The 19570-nt window shown below is 45.2% G+C and overlaps 1 protein-coding gene across 1 annotated transcript; it reads left to right on the plus strand.

Annotated features, from left to right (window-relative positions):
- The first annotated feature begins 15007 nt into the window (after positions 1-15007).
- Positions 15008-19149, plus strand: SBSPON (somatomedin B and thrombospondin type 1 domain containing). The gene is made up of 5 exons (XM_054385593.1): positions 15008-15224; positions 16758-16952; positions 17522-17612; positions 18208-18384; positions 19017-19149. The coding sequence occupies exons 1-5, from the start codon at positions 15008-15010 to the stop codon at positions 19132-19134; spliced, it is 798 nt and encodes a 265-aa protein (XP_054241568.1). The 3' UTR covers positions 19135-19149.
- Positions 19150-19570: the final 421 nt, after the last annotated feature.

Here is a 19570-nt window from a genome sequence, read left to right on the forward strand (position 1 = left end):
GACTCATCATAAGGTTAACAAGAATGTATGTATGCTGTGCTTGCAAGGTTCAGAGAGAATGTTTGTGCATGGTGTTAAATCTGTCAAACCTGGCTGAAGAACAATGGTCTTGTGAAGGTCCATTTGGTCCAATCTTCAGCCTAAGATAAGAGCTGCAGCAGGCAGCTGGTCTCCCCCAGAACTGATGCTGTTAACAGGATTAGGAGAAAGTGATGCCATTGATAAGATCAAGACAGAGCAATGTCACTGAAATAAAAGATGAGTCAAGATGAGTAAGTTTTAAAGATCAGAGACTAGTCTGAAAACTAAAGGACACTTAAGAGTGTTTTCCACATGAAAATGGAGGGAGCATTCAAGTGCTCAGGACAACAACCTAGCTCCACTGCCCAGTGACTTGATTAGTCACCAGACAGCATGGTTGGCAGCTGAGACTGGTGAATCATTGAGATCAACAGAGCAGATGTCTGCTCCTGAAAGTAGTTTTGGCTAAAACCAGGCTCTACCCCTTGTAATTTGTCTTGCTGTTTAGGACACAATGACTACTAATGTTAAGTCTTGGCACCCATTATTGTATTCCTAGGTCCATTCTTAGCTGGAATGACTGCTTCTTCCCAAAGGTCTGCTGCACCACTAGAATCACACCCAGTGGGAATGTTTTGCCCATTTCTAATCCTTGCAGGAACCACTCACAATTGCTAGAAGATATTTATCTGCGGGCTAAGAGCATTCATGCATTTCAGCTGAGTCCAGAATGCTTGGCATAAAAAGCATGCCAGAATAAAGTTGAAGAAAAGATGATAATTGACATCCAGCAGAGAAAAAGCAACATCACTGGTACAGGAAAATGCATTTTAAGGGGTGGTCTGGAATCTTCCTTGTAGCCTGTTTGAATGCCATTTCTTTCTTTGTGGCCAGGGATCAGGTTGATTTTTTATTTCGTATGAAAGGTATATATAAAATAAAACATGAACTCTCAGCTCCTTTAAACTAAAGGAAGTCCAGAGTTAACTCTACAGCCTCCTGAATCTGGTTTAGAGAGGTTAATCAAAAGAGCTGCATAGCTCTTCTCATGTATTAAGAGGATTTAAATATAAATGAAGGAAAAAGTAGTTCACAGCTTTGGCAACCCTCTTTCCTTCCCTCTATTTCTGGTCTCAGAGTTAAAGCTTGCAACATTTCCTTGTATGGACAAAGCAATTAATAACAACAAAAAAAAGCCCCTTACAGTGAAGACAACCACACAGCTGAAATGGCTTTACTTTACCAGTAGGGAAAACACACAAAAATAAGCAACAGCCTGTAGAAGTCCCAATATCATACCACATATGGAGGGAACTGATAAAATTAGTACAGGTGATTTGCAGAGAAAGTCTGGGAAATGCTAACAGTAACATTGGATGTGCTGAAGGATTCTGCAGTTTAAATATATATTCCAAATAAATGTTATGAAAACCTCTACTCCATTCATAAGAACCTGTTCCAAGAAGGCTACACAAGATAGGATTTATTTACATGAATACCATTTTGATCTCTGTACAGGCTATGTCAGACAGGATGGCATTGCACACCCAGCAGGACAGGGTACAAGTCCCATTCATCTCAGAGATATGCCCAGCTTGGAGATACTGTCCTCCTAGGAGAGCAAGCAAAGTTTTGTTCAATGCTCGCTCAAGTTCCGCAGCCTCCAGACTTCTTAAAAATGCAGGTGAGGTTAACACTGCTGTAGGAAGGAATCCAGATCCTCATAGGCCCTTTAGGAAAGCTATAAAAAGCCAAAGGGAGTGGAACATGTTCTGAAAAGCTGTGTCTACATGCAAAGACAAAAAAGCCCCAGTGGTCATCAGGGAGAGATGGCCCAGCAGGACACTGATCTTTGCTTTGCAGACCTAATGGCTGCCTTGAGATAAGGACAGATGGGCTTGGAAGCAAGAGCATCTTGCCCATCTTGACAGGGTGTTGAGCCTTCTCATTTAAACTATATTCTTACCCTGAAAGGTCGGACTAGATGATCCATGAAATCCCTTCCAACCTGGTTTTCTATGAATCTACAAATCATTATTTATGCCATTCCCAGACGATTCACTGAATATGGAAATTTTACTGTCAGCTGAAGTATCTTTGACAGAACAAAGAGCAACTTTTAACTTTGGTAAAGCTGGTATTTTTGAAAGCTTCCTTTGTAGGACAGTATTTGTACTAGAGTACAGTCTCAATCTGTACAGCAACAGCTTTAGCATCACTTAAACATCACGCTTCCCTTGACACAAAAGGAATTTCAGTCATCTGCACCACTTCCTTTGGGTTTTATTAAATGTCCAAGTTGTGGAGGCAGCCCTGCAAATCCCAGTCCTACATCTTGCAATTTGATAGGTTACGCTGAAAACTGATAAAAGATGCTGATGTTTTTTTCCTGCTATGTTTGCAGTGCAGCTAACTGCAGACTTAAAGAATACAAAAATGTAATCCCCATAGCCTTGAAGCAGTGTCAAAGTCATGAAGAAGAAAAAGAAAGATGGGTTATTCCTATCTGACTTGGGAACTTTCACTTCTGGAACTGTATTTTCTTACATTCCTCATATTTTGTATCCAAGTGAAAAAGACAGAAGCTTTGCTTTCAATGCAAGGGGAAATTTTTACAAAATAGAAAAGTTTTATCTTTCTCTCAGCCAGAATCTGGAGGCTTTAACAAAAACCACAAGTAGTGAGACTTGTGAGGAAATTGTGAGTGCTGGCAACACCTCAGCCAAGCTTGCTCTTCATTTCCATTGAAGTTGAAAGGAAAAACATCAAAAATGTATTTGTGATAAAGCAGCAGGAAAGAGTCTTGCCCAGTCATCATTTTCCCTGAAATGAGAGATAAGCACCCTGGCAAAGGTCTACTCACAGTTCTGATGATCTCAGATTGCAAAATCTACTCTCACTGACTCCAGGATTAAGATCTTGTGCTCACTTTAGGGGTTGTTCAAGGGAAGGGAGGAGAATCTTCCACCTGAAATTTGGATATTCTTGGAATTGACAGGCCTGTAGTTCTTTAGAAGCTGACTGACACAAGCAAAACTTTTTCCTGTGGTCTCCTTACCAAGCTGAAGCTCTACTACTGGCTTTGCTGTGCAGTATTCAAAAGTCATACTGAATGCTGAGCTTCTGTTTCTGAGAACCTGAATTTATCAAGCCAAATTAGCTATTTAATAAAAGTTGAAGTTAGCAGGCTAAATTAATTCTTTTGCAATGTATTCACAAAAGTGAGTTTATCGGGTAAAGGGTGCAGAGCCAACAGGATGAGGCAAGTTAAATTCGTGTAGGTTTGAGGGTAAATACCCCACCATGATGAACAGCATATAAAGCTCCCTGATACTAGAGAGAAGAGACCAACCCCCACCTCACTGCAACCTCCTTTCAGGGAGTTGTAGAGAACAATGAAGTCAAAATTATCTGCTTGTCACGGCTTGTCAAGTGCAGATGCACAGCTAGCAATCACCTACACAGTTTCAGAATGATTAGACTTGTTTTTGTTGGGAAAACAGCTATGTTTTTTCTCATCAGAAAGCAAATCTATCTTAATAACTAATCGAGCAGTTAATAACCCTTCTAAGACAAATCCTTAGACTGAATTTCCCTTCCATGGTTGCTAGGCAGTTTTTGCCCCTTTTCAGTGTTTACCAGGATCTTGTCTCTGGTTTGCCTTTCTCTTCATACAGTGTGCAGTGCAAAGGGACAAAGTGGGTGAGGTCCAAGGATCTCCATTTGCTCTCTGTAAATGCCATGTGTAGTGTGAAAGGCGAAGCAACATGCAAACACTTGCTTTCACTGACTTCTAGGGGCTCTGAAACAGGATGAACGTCATTAGGTGTTTCAGAAGCTATGACAGGGATACTCCTCAAGTCCTGTCACCACAGATGTTACTCAGATTAAGAAGACAGATATATTTAAAATCATAAAGTAACACTAATCAAACAGGACTTCCAGAGGTCATCTAGCCCAAAGCAGGGCTAATTGAAATGACATCAGGTTGCCTGAGGTCTTGTTTGGTCTAGCTGTGAGTATCTCCAAAGACAGTGGTGATACCACAGACTCTTTGGGCAACCACTTCAAGTGTTTGACCACTGTCACTAAGAATGTGTCTGTTCTTTCATGGAGATTAAGTTCAGGAAGAAAGGAGATTACACCAATTATTAGAGCCAAAGAAGAGGGGCTAGGGAGACACTGGAGGGGCAGATGGCACTGAAGAAGATGGGTTTGAGAGCAGTGGTATCATTTAGGTGACATGCTAGGTGGGTAGCAGTGGGAACAGCAGTGCTGTGCAAGGCTGGAGGATGATGTCCAGATCTATGAGTAACACAATAACACTGGTAGTTCTTACTTCTTTTTGAAGGTGACAATCTTCTATTGGAAGCTACTTCACCATGAGTTCAGGATGGTATTCAAACACTTGTGTAGCTTGCACTGATGAAAGCTGTGTAAAGAGTTTGCACAGCCAGTTGAAACCTTTATAAAACCCCTTGTAAACTTGGGCTGACTGGCAGAGAAAGACCATTTGCAGTATTTTCCCTAGTTTGGGAGAGATTATTGGAAGATAGTGATCCTGCGGAGCCAGCTGAAGCATATTTGGCTTTCTACTTTATTCTGGGCAGCCATCACCTGCTTACGGTCAGGCTCCAGGCTCTCCCAGACAGCAGCTGTTGTTGCAGAGGTTCACTCCTGATGCTGCACTGCAGCAACAGGTTTGCAGGCCTGACGCTCTGTTTGTTCACCGCTTGATTTTTAACACCAATAATCATTCAGCCCCACTAAGAAACATGCTGTCTGCTTTACATGGGGCACCACCAGGGGCTGGGACTGCCCTCTTGCTCTGTCCTCTCTCTGTGCACCCTAGAGCCGGATGCTGTTCAGTCAGGGAACTGGTTTTAGTCCTACTGCTGTAATGGAGCTTCTGGGTCAGTATTGGTCTTAGACTTCTAAATCTGATGATGTAGGAAGAAATAGAACCTTTTTTTTAAAAAAAACCCCAGGTTTTAGCTTAGAGGGCCCATTGATTTCAGTATTGTTGTACAAGTGATTAATCTGCTTTTCATGTACAGTAAGTCTATTCTGTAGACAAACAAAAAACCCATTTAAGGGGAGTTTCTACCACTTCTTTAACCAAGATGCTTCCAGAAAAGATGTGAGTTACTTGTAAGGAGGTCGAGAAACTAAGTTTCACAACAAAGAAACATTCTTCTTTTTACCCCCTTAAATGTTTGCAGAAAAGAGTTGTAAGAATTTTTTTTTCCTGTAGAAAACTACAAAAACATGCTTTAAAGCCTTGTGTTTTGCAGTCATCTGCTGCCTGTGGCATCACATCCAAACTGGTTTTCTTTTCCCTGTAAATAATCATAGAAATTTAAATGGTTTGGGTTGGAAGGGACCTTAAAGATCATCTAATTTCAACTCAGCTCCAGCCCTCTGATCATCTTCATGGCAGAATCCCCTCCCTGTGCTGCTGCTCTCCCTGGTCTGGATGCAGATCAGCACGCAGCTGCCTGCTGGGCTGCCAGTGACCATTGCTTGCTCCTGGGGAGTTTGTCATCAACCAACACCCCCAAGTCCATTTTGTTTGAAGTATTTTGCATGCTGTGCTCAGGGACCCATCTCAAGTACATACTTAAACATGCATACCACCTGAGACTGAAACGGCAAAATTGTGTAGACCAAATCTGAAGTTCCTTGCTGTAAGTGATGGCTCTGAGCCTCTGTGGGAACATCTTAGATCAACTGAGAATGTGTCAAATTCTGTGTTACCTAGAAACTTAAAAGGCTCTGTGGATCAGTGTCAAGGGTCAGCGCTGGGCTGGCCACTAAATGAGTGACAGATGCTCTCTATGAATTCCTCTGCCTTCCCAAAGGGAAGAGAAAGGGAATAAGGGAGGAGACTGAAGGGGTAGGAAAAGAAAAAGAAAACTACTTTAATGAAAATAATAGCAATAAAATGAAATACATACAAATATATGCAAAATCACTATGAAACCTAACCCCCCCTGATGGCAACAATGGTGACATCATTACTGATGCTGTGGCAGAAGTCCCAGACTGGACTCAGCAGCAGATGGGAACCAGATTCAGGAGCTGGATTCTAGAACTGGATTTAGAAACTCATGGACTGGGATGAAAAGCACAACAGAGAGAGTCCTTTTCAGATGCTGGCCATTGAAGAATAGGCTTGACCCTGGTGACCCCTCAGCTTTACACTGAATGTGATGCCCTTGTTGGTCAGTTTAGGGTCACCTGAACGATCTGCTCCTCCCCACAGCTGTGGCCTTTTACTCTGTAGCCCGAAGTGGCACACAAGATACGGCAATGCCTTTGGTCTGCAGCCCAGCCCTTGGCAGGAGCGCTCCCCATCACAGGAAGCACATCTTACTGGCAAAATCTAGGAGTTAGTTCCTGCTACCTTCCCATGAAGGAAATTAAGTGTCACTTAATCGTACCCCAGTTAAAGTCACTCATCCCCAGTTTTCCCTCTCACCTCATTCCTTCCCTGCTTGAAGCTGCTATCTGGGAAGAAGGCCTCAAACCTCTTTAAAAATATTTGGAAACGTCTTTTGAAAAAGGGAGAGGAAATGCAAGTATTACACATCAGGAAGAACACCACGAAGAAATCCAAATTAATTCTGGGTCATTTTATGAGGTGCAAAGCTCTGAAAATTTCCCAGTACATGAACTGGGAGAAACAGGGAAGGGCAGATCTCCATGTGAAACAGCAAATTTCCACGCAAGTCACATGGAAAACTGTCAGCTGAGACTGTGGATTGACCTCTTATTTAAAATTTGTATTATTTAGCATTAAACCAGGTTTTGTAAGTAGAGCTACAGAGCACTCAAGAATATTGACACTGCAGCAGGAGAACCTTTTGGTTCTGTCATCACCACTCCTGCCTGCACTTCTACTTGGTGTTTCTAGAAGTAAGGAAATAGCTGTTACTGGTCACCAGAAGAGGAAGCACCTAATAGTCCTCCCAGCAGGGTAAGTGCTAAGGAAACATCAACCCACTCCCAGGTCCTTCATGTCCACTCCTCCGTGAGACTAGGAGAGACCACTTACCTCTGCAAACAAAACCTTCAGAGCTTGACATGGGGATTTACCAGGTGAGAGGTTGTTCAAGGTCTCTGTGGGAAAAGTCTCCCTATTTGTGGGGCTGCCTCTGCCTACATGTCACACTCCCATCATGTGCTATGGGCAGTGAGCCAAAGGGATGTGGGGCAGCACCTGGCCATGCTGCAGGCAGAAGCAGTCAAATGGAGAAGGTAGTAGAGGGGAGAAGCAAGTCATGTTTGATGAGTGGTGTCCTGAAGAGAATCTCCTGAGGGAAGCCTTTAAGGTTGTAGCAACGGAGGGATCTTCCTCGACTAGATCCTCCACTTCATTAAGCCTTCAAGGTTAATTGGTTCTCAGCTTTATATGGTGAGGATCATTTTCTACCCCATGGGAATATTAGTATCAGGACCCATTTCACATATGCAGCTAGGGATGATCTTAAACTTGGCAGGTCTTGCTTTTCTGTTTGTCGTAGTATTGGATAAACTTGAACAGATGATTAACAACATGAGCAATATGATTGTCCCCCTGTACTTGGCACTGGTGAGGCCACATCTTGAATACTGGGTTCAGTTTTGGACCCCTCACTACAAGAAACACGTTGGGGTGCTGGACTGTGTCCAGAGAAGAGCAACTAAGCTGAGGAAGGGCCTTGAACACAAGTCCTATGAGGAACAGCTGAGTGTTCAGAAGAGGCTGAAGGGAGACCTCATTGCCCTCTACAACTCCCTGAAAGGAGGTTGGAGCAATGTAGGCATTGCTCTCTTCTCCCATGCAGCAAGTGACAAGACAATGGAAATGGCCTCAAGTTGTGCCAAGAGAGATTCAGGTTGGATATTAGGAAAAATTTCTTCACTGTAAGGGTTCTCAGGCATTGGAACAGGCTGTGCAGGGAAGTGGTGGAGTCACCATCCCTGGAGATATTTAAAAGATGTGTGAATGTGGTGCTGAGGGATGTGATTTAGTGGTAGTGGTTTAGCAGCAGTGGTGGAATTGTGAGCTCTAGGCGAGTGGTTGGACTTGAGGATCTAAAAGGTTTCCTCCAACCTCAACAGTTCTATGGTCTATGATTCCATGATTCTTTGTTGGTTGTGTTTTAACAGGCAAGATTGTGTACATTGGAGCCACTTATGTTGGTAGATTTTGGGAGTCTTTTGGTAAGCATATATTTTCTTTTTATTTAGGCAAGATGAAAGAATGCAGTGGTGCCCAGCATGCAGAAGGCACTTGGTTCTTTGAGGGAGCTGGCCATTTCTGGTGGGTTCCTCTCTGGGTTTCCATTATTGATATTACTTCCACACAAGGAACTCTCCTGTGTAATGAAGCCCTCAACATATTAGATGAATGTAATGGATGACTAGAGTGAGGCATAGTGTGGGAGTGGGCTTTGGGAAACCACAAATGAAAGAATCAAGGCTCTGGGTGTGATTTGAAATCCTGCAGGAAAGTGACATGCCAGGGCGCCATGCCTTGCCTCTCAGCTGAGACTGTTACATATGGAAAAGCTTTTTCTATTTCCTTCCAGCTAAAGGAATCATTTAATCATTTTGGTTGACAAAGCCCCCTAAGATCATCAAGTCCAGCTTTCAACCCAACACCACCATGGCCAATAAACCATGTCCCTAAGTGCCATGGCCACACATTTCTTGAACACCTCCAGAGATAGTGACTCTAGCACCTCCCTGGGCAAGGCGCCTGTTCCAATCCCTGACCACTCTTGCAGCAAAAAAAATTTTCCTGAGGTTCCTAATTTTCCTAGGTTTGTGAAGTCTCACTGCAGCTTTAGGCGCTGCAGCTTTGCGCACAGGGTGCATGCACAGGCAGGTAGAACTCAAGGCAGTGCATGGTCTGCCTACAATGCAAGGATTCTTGAGCTCTCCCATCACTGATGAGTTTCAAAGAGATGCCATATTAAAAATCACATTTGCCTAAGCCCATCACCTGGCTGTAAAGTTTTGTTTGCTGTTCTGCTTTTAAAGAGCAAGATATTCATGGAACTGAGCCAGACACAATAATTCAGAGTATTTAGATGCTGCAGCTGCCTGCTCTGTTCAGAGTTCAGAGTATTTCTGTGGAGCCTGAGAGCCAGCCTCTACCCTCTGCACTGACACAATTGCACTCACTTACGTGAAGTGACATGGCTGTAACTAATTGGACTAACCACACAAATTTTCACTGCACATAGTCAAAGACCAGCTCTACATCCAAATGTTTTTCCCTGAATACATTTTCATGGTACCTGGACTCATAATAACCCAAACAATACATTCTTGTCTACAGACACTAAAAATAGCTAGTGTGCTAATTAGAAAACCCAACAAGCTCTGACAGAAAACAATAAAGCAAAGAAACGGGAAAGGATTTTCACAAAGCCAGCAGCTATGAAAAGGGTGAGCTGTGAAGAAGCCCAGAATTATATAAACAGTTTCCTCTGCCAGCCAGTGTATACCAGAACCATCATTTATTTTCAAAATATTCAAGTCAGCAAAATTCACCTTTTCATCAGACCACTGGAAAGATTAGCAGAGGTTTTTGAAAGTGGGATTATCATCAGAAAAATTACTCTCTCAACAGTTCTGTGCCCTAATTTCATGAACCTATTGTTATTCCTGCTTTCTTCACTGACTGAAAAAAAAAAAGAAAAAAGTGTACGTTCCTGCTAGCAGAGCACACTGCAGGAGGGAGAGCTTCATTCTTCTCTGCAAATGTACCCTCATCAAAATCATTACTAGCTCCAGGATCTTTGCTACTGGACATGATGATTGGAAAGAAATAAACAGACTGAGTTTTGGATTATGCTAGTACTGGCTATAGTCTAAAACAGCAGGGCAAATCTGGTCTGGAGGTTAGGAGAAAGAAATAATCTTAGCCACCTTTTGCACAAATTTACATAACACATTTGAGGATAAAATGCTCTTCTCTTCAGCTTTACATCCTACTAAAAAAGCAGCTGACTGGACCTAAATTAGGGCTAATCATAGAATCATTTTGGTCGGAAAAGACCTTTAAGATTATCAAGTCCAATCATTCTCTAACTCTGCCAAGGCTGGTGCTAACCCATGTCCCTCAGCACCACATCTCTGCCTCTTAGAAACACCTCCAGGGTTAGGGATTCAACCACCTCCCCAGGGAACCTTTTCCAGTGCTTGAGAACCCTTTCAGTGAAGAAGTTTCTTCTCATAAACAACCTAAACCTCCCCTGATGCAACTTTAGTCCATTTCCTCCTTTCCACTTGTTACTAGGGAGAAGAGACCAACACCCACCTCACTCCAAATTGCTTTCCAGTAGTTGTAGAGAACAAGAAGGTCTCCCCTCAGCCTCATGTTCTCCAGACCAAGCAACCCCAGGTCCCTCAGCTGCTCCTTCCCAGACCTTTCACCAGTTCCATTGCCATTCTCCAGACCCATTCCAACACCTCAGTGTCTTTCTTGTAGTGAAGGCCCCAAAACTGAACACAGGACTCAAGGTGTGGCCTCCCTGAGTACAGGTGCTGAATACAGCATGACAGTAATTGCTCTACGTTTGGCAGAACACTGTGGATACTCTGAGGCTACACAAGCATGCAAGCAGTTCCATTCATCATTCCTAATCCCAGGGAAAAGCGATGGCTGTAATTGAGAGGCTGCAGGACAGCTTCTCTCTCAGGGCAGAGCAACTGGAAGGAGAGGACTGTTTGTACAGCAGATGACCTCTCTTAAACAGAGACAGGTATGCAGCATCATCTCCTACAAGCAAGTTGAGAGAGACTATTTACAAAGGTCTTTAGTGATAGGATGAGGGGCAATGGCTTTGAAATAGAGAAGAGCAGATTTAGATTGGATGTTAGGAACGATGAGGGTAGTGGAACACTAGAACAGGTTGCCCAGGGAGATGGATGAGGCCCCATCCCTGGATATATTCAAGGTGAGGCTCAACAGGGCTCTGGGCAGCCTGATGTAGTTGAGGATGGTCCCTGCTGACTGCAGAGGGGGTTGGACTAGATGGGCTCTGGAGGTCCCTTCCAACCCAAACCGTTCTATGATTCTATGATGCAGAACAGCAATAGGTAGTCATTGAAAGACCATTGTGCTGTGTACAGGGGTACAATGACCTCCCTGCTCCTGCTGGCCACACTACTCCTGATGCAGGCCAGGATGCCATTGGCTCTCTTGGCCACCTGGGCACACTGCTGGCTCATGTTCAGGCGGCTGTCAACCAGTCCTTACATCAGGTCCTCAAAGTCACCATGGCTATAATGTAGTGAAAAAGAGTTATTTTACTATCAAGCATAATTTTTGTTCCCAGACTGAACTTTTTCCTGTTGCAGGTGTTTTCAGTCTTCTGTCTGATATTCTAGGTAGGTTGCACCATAGGAATGGAGAGAGTAAGAGTTTGGCTCTGCTTTATGTGCTTTGTATAGAGAGAGCAGAAATAAGCAGGGTAAATAATGGAGATGGTAAGCATGGTAAATAGCAGCGTAAATAGTTCTCTCTCTGAGTTACTGTCGAAGCTCATTTGGTTCAGTTTTGTCTTTATGGTATTAAAAACCAGTGAGAACTCCATGTAAGGCAATGAGGACACTTTGGTTGGAAACAGGAAAACAATGGAATGAGCCGCTTTAAAATCATTTACACGTTGGAGAAATTAGTTGAAAAACCTCTCACAGTCTTGGTTTCTTTTACCGTATAACACTGCCATTGTGTTTTATTTTGGGAATGTGAGTTTTGAGTATCCAAAGCTAAAACTGGGCAGAAATGTCAGAGGAGTACAAAAATGGCTGGTAGCAAGCTAGACCATGGTTTTCAACATCTCAGAACCAGCAGCAACACCTGCTTTTGAGAGGACTATACTACAGCCCTGAGACTTCTCTCTCTGGGATTAAGAAGAAATATTTTGGCACCAAGGGCAATTGTGTGGAACAAATGACTGATGAACTCTGTTCAATGTTGTGATCTTCCACGTCTTATGAGGAGGACAAAGCAAGGGCTCTGCCCATTCCCTAAGCTTCCCATCACATGCCTTTTATATCAGCTTGGCCCAAAACTACTTTTCCTTGAAAAGAAGCTATCTGCATGACAGCAATAGGAAGGCATGAGCAACACCTACTTTCTGTGGACTATCTTATACCAAAGTAGAAAAAAATCTCTCCCTGTTTTGCTGGAATTTTCATAAGGGTCTCAATGCTGCTTCATTGACCAAGAACAGATTGCTGTATTTCTTTGTCCTCAGAAGTCACTTAATAGCAAGGAACTAACCCAAAAGAGGGTGGTGGTGGCGAAATAGTATTTACTGGAACAAACTGGGTGAGCTTATTCTCTCCTTTATTTTTTTTTCTTTTTTTCTGGTTGTTCTAAAGACTCTGCTTTACTGCATCTAGAAGAAATTTTAACGTTTTTCCTTTGCCTCTTGTTTGCTTTCATTAGACCACTGCAGACACAGTTTCTTGTTTTTTCTGTAAACATATCCACTAAAGAGAAAGCCACTCATTAATTTTTGCAAGCACATCGAAGTTTTACTGGTTTTTCCCTTTAGCATCAGTCATCCGTGCACGATTTATCTGGTTATAAAGGTAGATTCTGCATCCATTTGCTAATACTCTTCTTTCAGGTGAACTGCAGGAATCCAACAAAGGAAAACACAGAGAGGCATTCCCGCTCTCCCATTACCTTTCACCAAGCCAGGCTGCAAGTCTGGTTCTCCTTGCGCCCACCACAGGAACTTCCCCAATGTTCCAGTGTTAGGCTGGCAACAGGCCAGGGAACTCATTAGTGGCACACTGGATAGCAGTCAGACCCAGTCACCAGGATTGAAACAGCATTTTAACAGCAGCCTTGTGATGGCTAGAAGAAATTAAACTCTGGCTGGCCCACCTTGTCTTAGGAGGTCCAAGTACCCATATGGAGCAGATAACGCAGACTGATACCTCCCATTTGTAGACAGCTTCAGGAGACTAGATCTCTCTTACCTTACTAGCCAACTATCTGCATATTCCAAGTCTCCAAACCTAACATATTTTGCAGTCACCTCACTGCTTATTTTTGGGATTTAATATTTGGCTAAAATGATCAAGTTCTGAAAACCTCTTAGGACTGGAAATAATGGAAAACCATAACCCAGATCTTTGTGCTCTAGGAAGTTACTTGGGATCCATCCTGCTTTCCTGGTGCACCTACAAGTACAGCTTCTGGAGTTTGTTCCGGGAACAGAGCTTTCAAAAAATCCAGCAAACAAAAACAAACAAGAGAATGAAAAACATGACACAAGCAAATGCTCTTGGCTGTGTGGAATGTGCCCTAAACCGAGAAAGTGCCTGCACCAATAGGCACGGCCGGTGGCCCCAGGCTGTCCCCGCTCTCTGGGCTGGGTGAAGGTGGATGGGGACGATCCAGGACAGCTGTGAGGGTCACTGCTGTACAAGGTGCGGCTGTGCCATTCACAGATGCATGCCACCGGTGTGCAGGGCACCACTGGGTCGGTGTTTTAATTGGGGTTAAATTAACGAGGCGGGAATTACAAAAATATTGTTATCTTTATTTTCCCGAAAACCCAGCCCCAAAATTATGTACAAAACTGATTAAAATTATTTACAGGTATTTACAGGTCGCGAATTCTACCAGGATGCTTATGAGCAACTTTAGTACAATTTGGAAAATTCAGAAAATGGAAAAAGCTGAGTCACAAATAGCTTCACCCCACTTACAAAATCAGAGGCAAGCCAGGACTCTTAGGGAAAGTACGAGAATGCCGGTTTTACTCACGAGACCGGAGCAGGACGGTCCCTAAGTCTCTTCCGTGGCAGGCTCCAGAACTGCAAGTTCTGTAATCCGATTTGTGGATAATATGGCTCAAATCCAAAGAAAAGGGACCCGCCAAAAATCAAAGTGTCCGTAGGCAGGGCTGCCACGAGAGAAAACTCGTGGCGTAGCACTGTCTGAACAGTGCAAGGAAAAGCCGCAGTTTCACGGGAGACGGAGAAAATCCACAGGTTTCATGGCAGGCAGGGTCACTCCAGCGGCAGGCAGGTCCGGGGAGAATCCAGGTCCGAGTGCCGGTTTCTCCAATTCAACACGAATCCAGAACAGAGCGAGTCTAAAATGAGCGGGCCCCGAAAAATGAGCCCAGACCGCTTCCTGGTCACTCTATTTAAGATCTTCCTAGACAATTGTCCAGTGCCAAAGTATACTGGGCGCGAAGAGCCCAGCCAATCCAGTTCCCAACGCCAGTGGACTTCCCCCTCGGGCAAGGAACTGTGTGGGACCTCCGCCCCGGCGGGCAGAATGGGAGCCTTTTACCTGTCTCCTAGGGGAGGGGAAGGCAATTTCGCACCTTGGAAGGCAATTCCGTGCCTTTGTCTTCCCCCATTCAAACCTCCGCCGATGGAGGTGGGGGAAGGGGTGTTTGGAGCACCCCGTAACAGTGGGACGTTACTCTGAAGGTCGGGCCATTGCTGTACAGGACAGGGCTGTGTGACACTGCTGTGCAGGACATCATTGTATGAGAAACGTATCTGTGTGGGACATTGCTGTGCGGGTCATCTCCATGAGGGACGTTACTGGGAGGGACATCGCTGGATGAGTCCCTGCAGTGTGGGAGACTACTTCGTGAGCTATGGCTGTGCGGGTTACGACTGCTCAGGACATCATTGCATGGCACATGGCCGTGTGGGGGACCTAGCGGTGCAGGACATCCATTACAGGGCATTGCCAGGTGGGACGTCACTGGGTGGGTCTCTGCTATGAGGAACCCGTGGGGCACATCGTCGGGCCAGACACCCCCGGGGACAGGTCCCCTTCCCACCTCCAGCTCCTCCAGCCCCCGGAGCTCTGCCGCCATCCTGCCCAGGCGGGCAGGGAGGGCGGGGCAGGACCGACTCGTCCCCCCCGCACCGTCCCGTCCCCGCTCGCTGCCCGCCCCGCTTCCCGGGTGCAGGCGGGACCGTCCCGCCGGGCAGGGCGATGTGCGGCGCGGCGCTGTCGGGAGCGCTGTGGCTGTGGCTGCTATGGGCCGGCAGCGGGGCCGGCGGCGGCTGTTCTGGGAGGTGCTGCCAGGGCCGGGACGCGGCCTGTGTCGGTGAAGGATGGCGGGAGGGAGGGGGCCACGGAACCTGCTACTGCGACGCAGGGTGTCGGCGAGCCGGTGACTGTTGCAGCGACCACGGCCAGGCGTGCCCGGGTAGGTGCCGTCCGCTCCGCCCCGGCGCCGAGGCTCGGTCCGCAGAGAGCCAATCGAGGTGCCCGGGCGCTGGGCAGGCGGAGCGGGGACCCCGCGGACACCCATCCCTTTCCGCAGCCACAGGCGGCCGGGTCCCTGCTTTGCGGGTGGCGGCTTGCTGGGGCTAAGAGCTGGGGCTAAGAGCTGGGGCGAACGGTGCGGGTCGGGGCTGAATGGCTCTGCAGAACCCTGGCAGCACCGACCATGGGGCGAGGGCAGGGGCAGAGGCCGGGCCAGGGCTGTGTGAGGGCGGAAGCCGGGGCAGCAGTCGGGGGGCAGCTGTTCCCAAATGGACACTGGCAGGGTTTCAGGATCAGGTGCAGTGCAGCGCCTGGGGTTTGCCAGCCTGAAGTGATTTTCCCTCCAAAATGTTATTGTACGTTTCCCTTGCTGCCATCCCAACAGGACGCTGTTTGTAGCGGGGATGTAGGATTGCAGAGACAACAGGAAGATATGTTTAGCACCGTCTGTGTCTCTGAGCCGATTCCTCACGTCTCGCCAAACAAATCAATTAAATAGTCGGGGAAATCTCCAGGGTGAGGTTTTGGCCTCATTTCTAGGGACAGGAATCAGCAAGGACCCACAATCAAGGCAGACTTCTAAAGGAGTGCGGGGAAAGGAGTGGGAGGGTCCCCTGCCAGGCTGCGGACCAGCCCTGACTCCCAGGGCAACAGCGCCAAGGAGGGGGAAGTGGCCCAGTTCTCCCAAACTGGACACAGCAGCCCTGGAGTTACTTACAGCCTCGGAGTTATTTACAGCCCTCGCTTTGCCGTGTTCCTGCCCTTTGCAGTCTTCAACACTTTGTCCTCCCTCCTTCCATCTGCGTTGGGCGACAGCCCTCACCTTCAGGTGCAGCACCAGCCCTCAGACAGTCTGATGCCTCTTCCCAGCTGGCTGGACGAGGCTGCCAAAGCTGGATCACCCAGGCCAGGTCCCACAGGACTGCAGCCAGGCAGGTCTTGAAAGTCTCCAGAGGAGACTCTGCAACATCTCTGGACAGCCTGCTCCAGGTCTCTGTCACCTTCACAGCAAAGATTTTCTTCCTCATGTTGAGATGGAAGTTCCTATGGTCCAGTTTGTACCTATTGCCCCTTGTCCTATCATAGAACACCATTGAAAAGAGCCTGCCCCCTTCTTCTTAACACCCACCCTTCAGATGTTTGTAAACATTGGTAAGATCTCCTCTGCCAGGGTCAGACCACTTGCTGGTCTACATAATCCATGAGCTGGTCTTCAGAGCTAATGCTGTATGCTTCAGAAGAGAGTACAGAAGAACCCCACAGCTGTAGTGAAAGGTTTTCATGAGGAGCTGGTTCTGGATGAAGGAGCACTGTAGGCAGGTTGGGATGTTAAATTTGAAAGTGCAAACTTCTAGAAAAGCATTTAAAACACTATACCTGAAAGCATGTAAGAAATAGTCATATTACTCAAGCTTTTGAGAGTAGGATAAACCAGGAGTCTTGACTGCTAGTAATGCTGAATACTGCTTTGTAGCTCTTCCATGCGTGGTAGGGGAGTGGAGTCACTGGAGTGGCTGTGCAGAACACTGCCAACCCCACCTGCGGCTACGCAGGCGCTACATGCAGCGGGAGCCTCAGAACGGGGGGGAGCTGTGTCCTGCTCTCGAGGAGAAGGCTGCCTGCCTGGATTACCTGAATTACCAGGGAGAGGACTGCGGCCATGAACATGGTATTCTCTCTTTGTCTCTACATTGTGCACACCAGGGCCCTCAGAAATTTTACTGACATCATTAATAAGGAAAGAAAAGCATCAATCTGTAGCTAGCTGGTTACAAATACAATCGAAACCCTTACTTTCTACTCTCATACTGCTCTTTATTCTATTAGGGCTTTTTCCTACTCTCAAACTTTCCTTCATTTCTATTAAATAAATAACTAAGGTGCATGCATTCCTTCAGTTCCTTTATTGAAGCCCCTCAATAAGTGTAACATTAACTTTGTGCAAAGTTAGAACACAAATGCAGCATATGACATAGAAGCAGAGCTCCTTGCAGGCTTCCAGCATATCCTGTTTCCTCACAGACTAGGTGGCACTTCTAGATGTACTGCTAACAAGTAAGGAGAGAGTTCAGCTGTAGGGAATGAGATTGAGGTCTGATGTTGCCAACATGTTATGATTTCCTTAGTAAAGCCAGTCAGCATCAGCATCCACAAGCTTTCAATGCATTCACCCACTGTTACAGTAATTGAAATATGACCTGGTTGTGTCTTGCTGCCCTACCATAACTTCTTCCTCAGTCCCTGCTTTCATTGTTACCTCTGAATATGGTAAAGAAAGAAACCGACAAGCAGCATCTTCTCCCTGGCCTCCAGACAAAGAAGAAGCTGGGTAAGCTCTCACATGCATGTGGGTCATCTTGTATCCCTGAGTGTCAGGGTGGGAAATTAGACATAATGCTCTGAACAAAAAAAAGGGGCTGAATGTGATTGGTCTCCAGACTTAAAAAAGGAAACCAAAACAACAAACGCGCCCCCCCCCCCCAAAACTTAATTGACGCAAGCAGTAAAAACTTTTGTTGGTTACTAGCAGGGATGGTTATGGAGTTTAAATGAGGGTTTTGCTTTGCCCTGTGCTACTTTTCCCAGAAAAGGAAGACTCATTGGTATTCTTAAAGCCTCTTTTCCGTTTGCTCTTTTAGCAGCATAGAAGAAAAAATACAGGTTACTGAGCTCTGTTTTTCAATATAATTTAAGAATACACAACAACCAGACAGTGGATTGGATCATGGAATGAGAAATACTTTGCATAATGTTTCTAAGAATCCACTAATTAAGTTAGGGTCAGAAACAGACTTGTTGGTAGTGATGATGTCTAACTTTCAGTTCAATAGTACTACCCCTATGATGCGTAAATACATTTGAATAGTACACCTAGCTTGTGCTTTATCTGCTGTAACTCATTTAGTACTTTTCCTTCTGAGCAGCTACTGTGTGGAATTTAGAACAGAATCCCTTTCCCTCCACTGTGCTTTGGAGACCCGGCCGTATGCCCAATGGATGCAGTACCTACGAGAAGGACACACTCTGTGTGTAGCTTGCCAGCCTCCAGCTATGAACAGGGACACTCATCGCTGTTCTGGAGATGGTCACAATGCAGATGGGTAAAGAAAATGTTTTTCTGCTCTCTATTCTGTAGCAAAACCTAGTACAGAAGTTAAGACTTCTGAAGGCCTCACTTAAAGATGCATTTATTATACCTAAAAATGAAATGACTCATGTTATTTGTAGGGCTCAGATGATTTACCCTTTCAGTTCTCACAGAAATTGCTTTTAAGACCTAGGAAAAAATGGGAACTAATGTTAGTATAAGACTCGAATGCTTTACTTACAGCTATGAAGGGATGATGTAAATTTTACAGCTACAGGCATTTCCTGTAATAGTGTAACTGTAACAGCAGTGGATTAGCACTGCTCTAACACCTACACATCTGGTTCTAGAACAGTGATTTTGAAAGCAAACATTGAGTATTTGTAATAGATTTTTATTTGATCTATACATTTATCAAAGTGCACACTACTTCATACCTGTACAACCAGCTACTCCATCCTCCTCCCTGTGTACTATGATGAGGAATATAGTGCCTGCTCCAGAAAGCATTTTAAGAGCTAGATGAACTAGTTGAAGTCTGACATTACACAAATCTAATCTTCTGACAAGTTAGACATCATAACCTAGTAACACGAATTAAACAGTTTTCAGTGTTTTAACCCCTCATTTGTTTTCACATTTCAGAGGGAAAATTTTATACTGGGAAGCAGTTGGCAACTCTCAGTGCCAAGGAACCTGGAAGAAGATTCGGCAGCTGGAGCACTGTTCATGTCCCCTAGTGCACAGCTTTATTTTTACATAAAAGTTTTAAAGACCTTTAAAACAGCAACAACAAAAAGATTAAGAAAATTAATACCATGCCAAGGTACCAAACATCATTCTGCTGTGTTTTCTGGAGGCTAAACAAACTTAAAAGGAGTTGGAACTTTGGGGGAAGCATTTTGGGAAACTCTCTCTGCCTTAATATGAACCACTAAGACTGATCTCTGTATTAGAGCACTAGAAGCTTCTTTTTGTATTTCTCTTCCCTAACCAAGAGCTAACGTTTCTAACTGTAGTAGCTGCTAGTACAAGCAAAATGATAAAAAGCTCCATTTGATGCAAGCCTTTAAAAACACAGAACAGCTGACTCTCTATTAAGCTTATGTACAGAACTGACCTTTCTTATACTACTGCAGGCATGGTCACATCTCAGAAATCCTCTACTGCACGCAGATAAAAAGCCAGACATTATGCTG

This window comes from Indicator indicator, chromosome 12 (assembly GCF_027791375.1).
Source record: "Indicator indicator isolate 239-I01 chromosome 12, UM_Iind_1.1, whole genome shotgun sequence".
In the NCBI taxonomy this organism is placed as follows: domain Eukaryota; kingdom Metazoa; phylum Chordata; class Aves; order Piciformes; family Indicatoridae; genus Indicator; species Indicator indicator.

Bases quoted from the DNA above. Each gene is read 5' to 3' on its own strand.
- SBSPON (XM_054385593.1), top strand. From the start codon at position 15,008: ATGTGCGGCGCGGCGCTGTCGGGAGCGCTGTGGCTGTGGCTGCTATGG. The intron at 15,225-16,757 runs GTAGGTGCCGTC...ACTGCTTTGTAG, and splicing joins CCACGGCCAGGCGTGCCCGG to CTCTTCCATGCGTGGTAGGG. The intron at 18,385-19,016 runs GTAAAGAAAATG...TTCACATTTCAG, and splicing joins GATGGTCACAATGCAGATGG to AGGGAAAATTTTATACTGGG.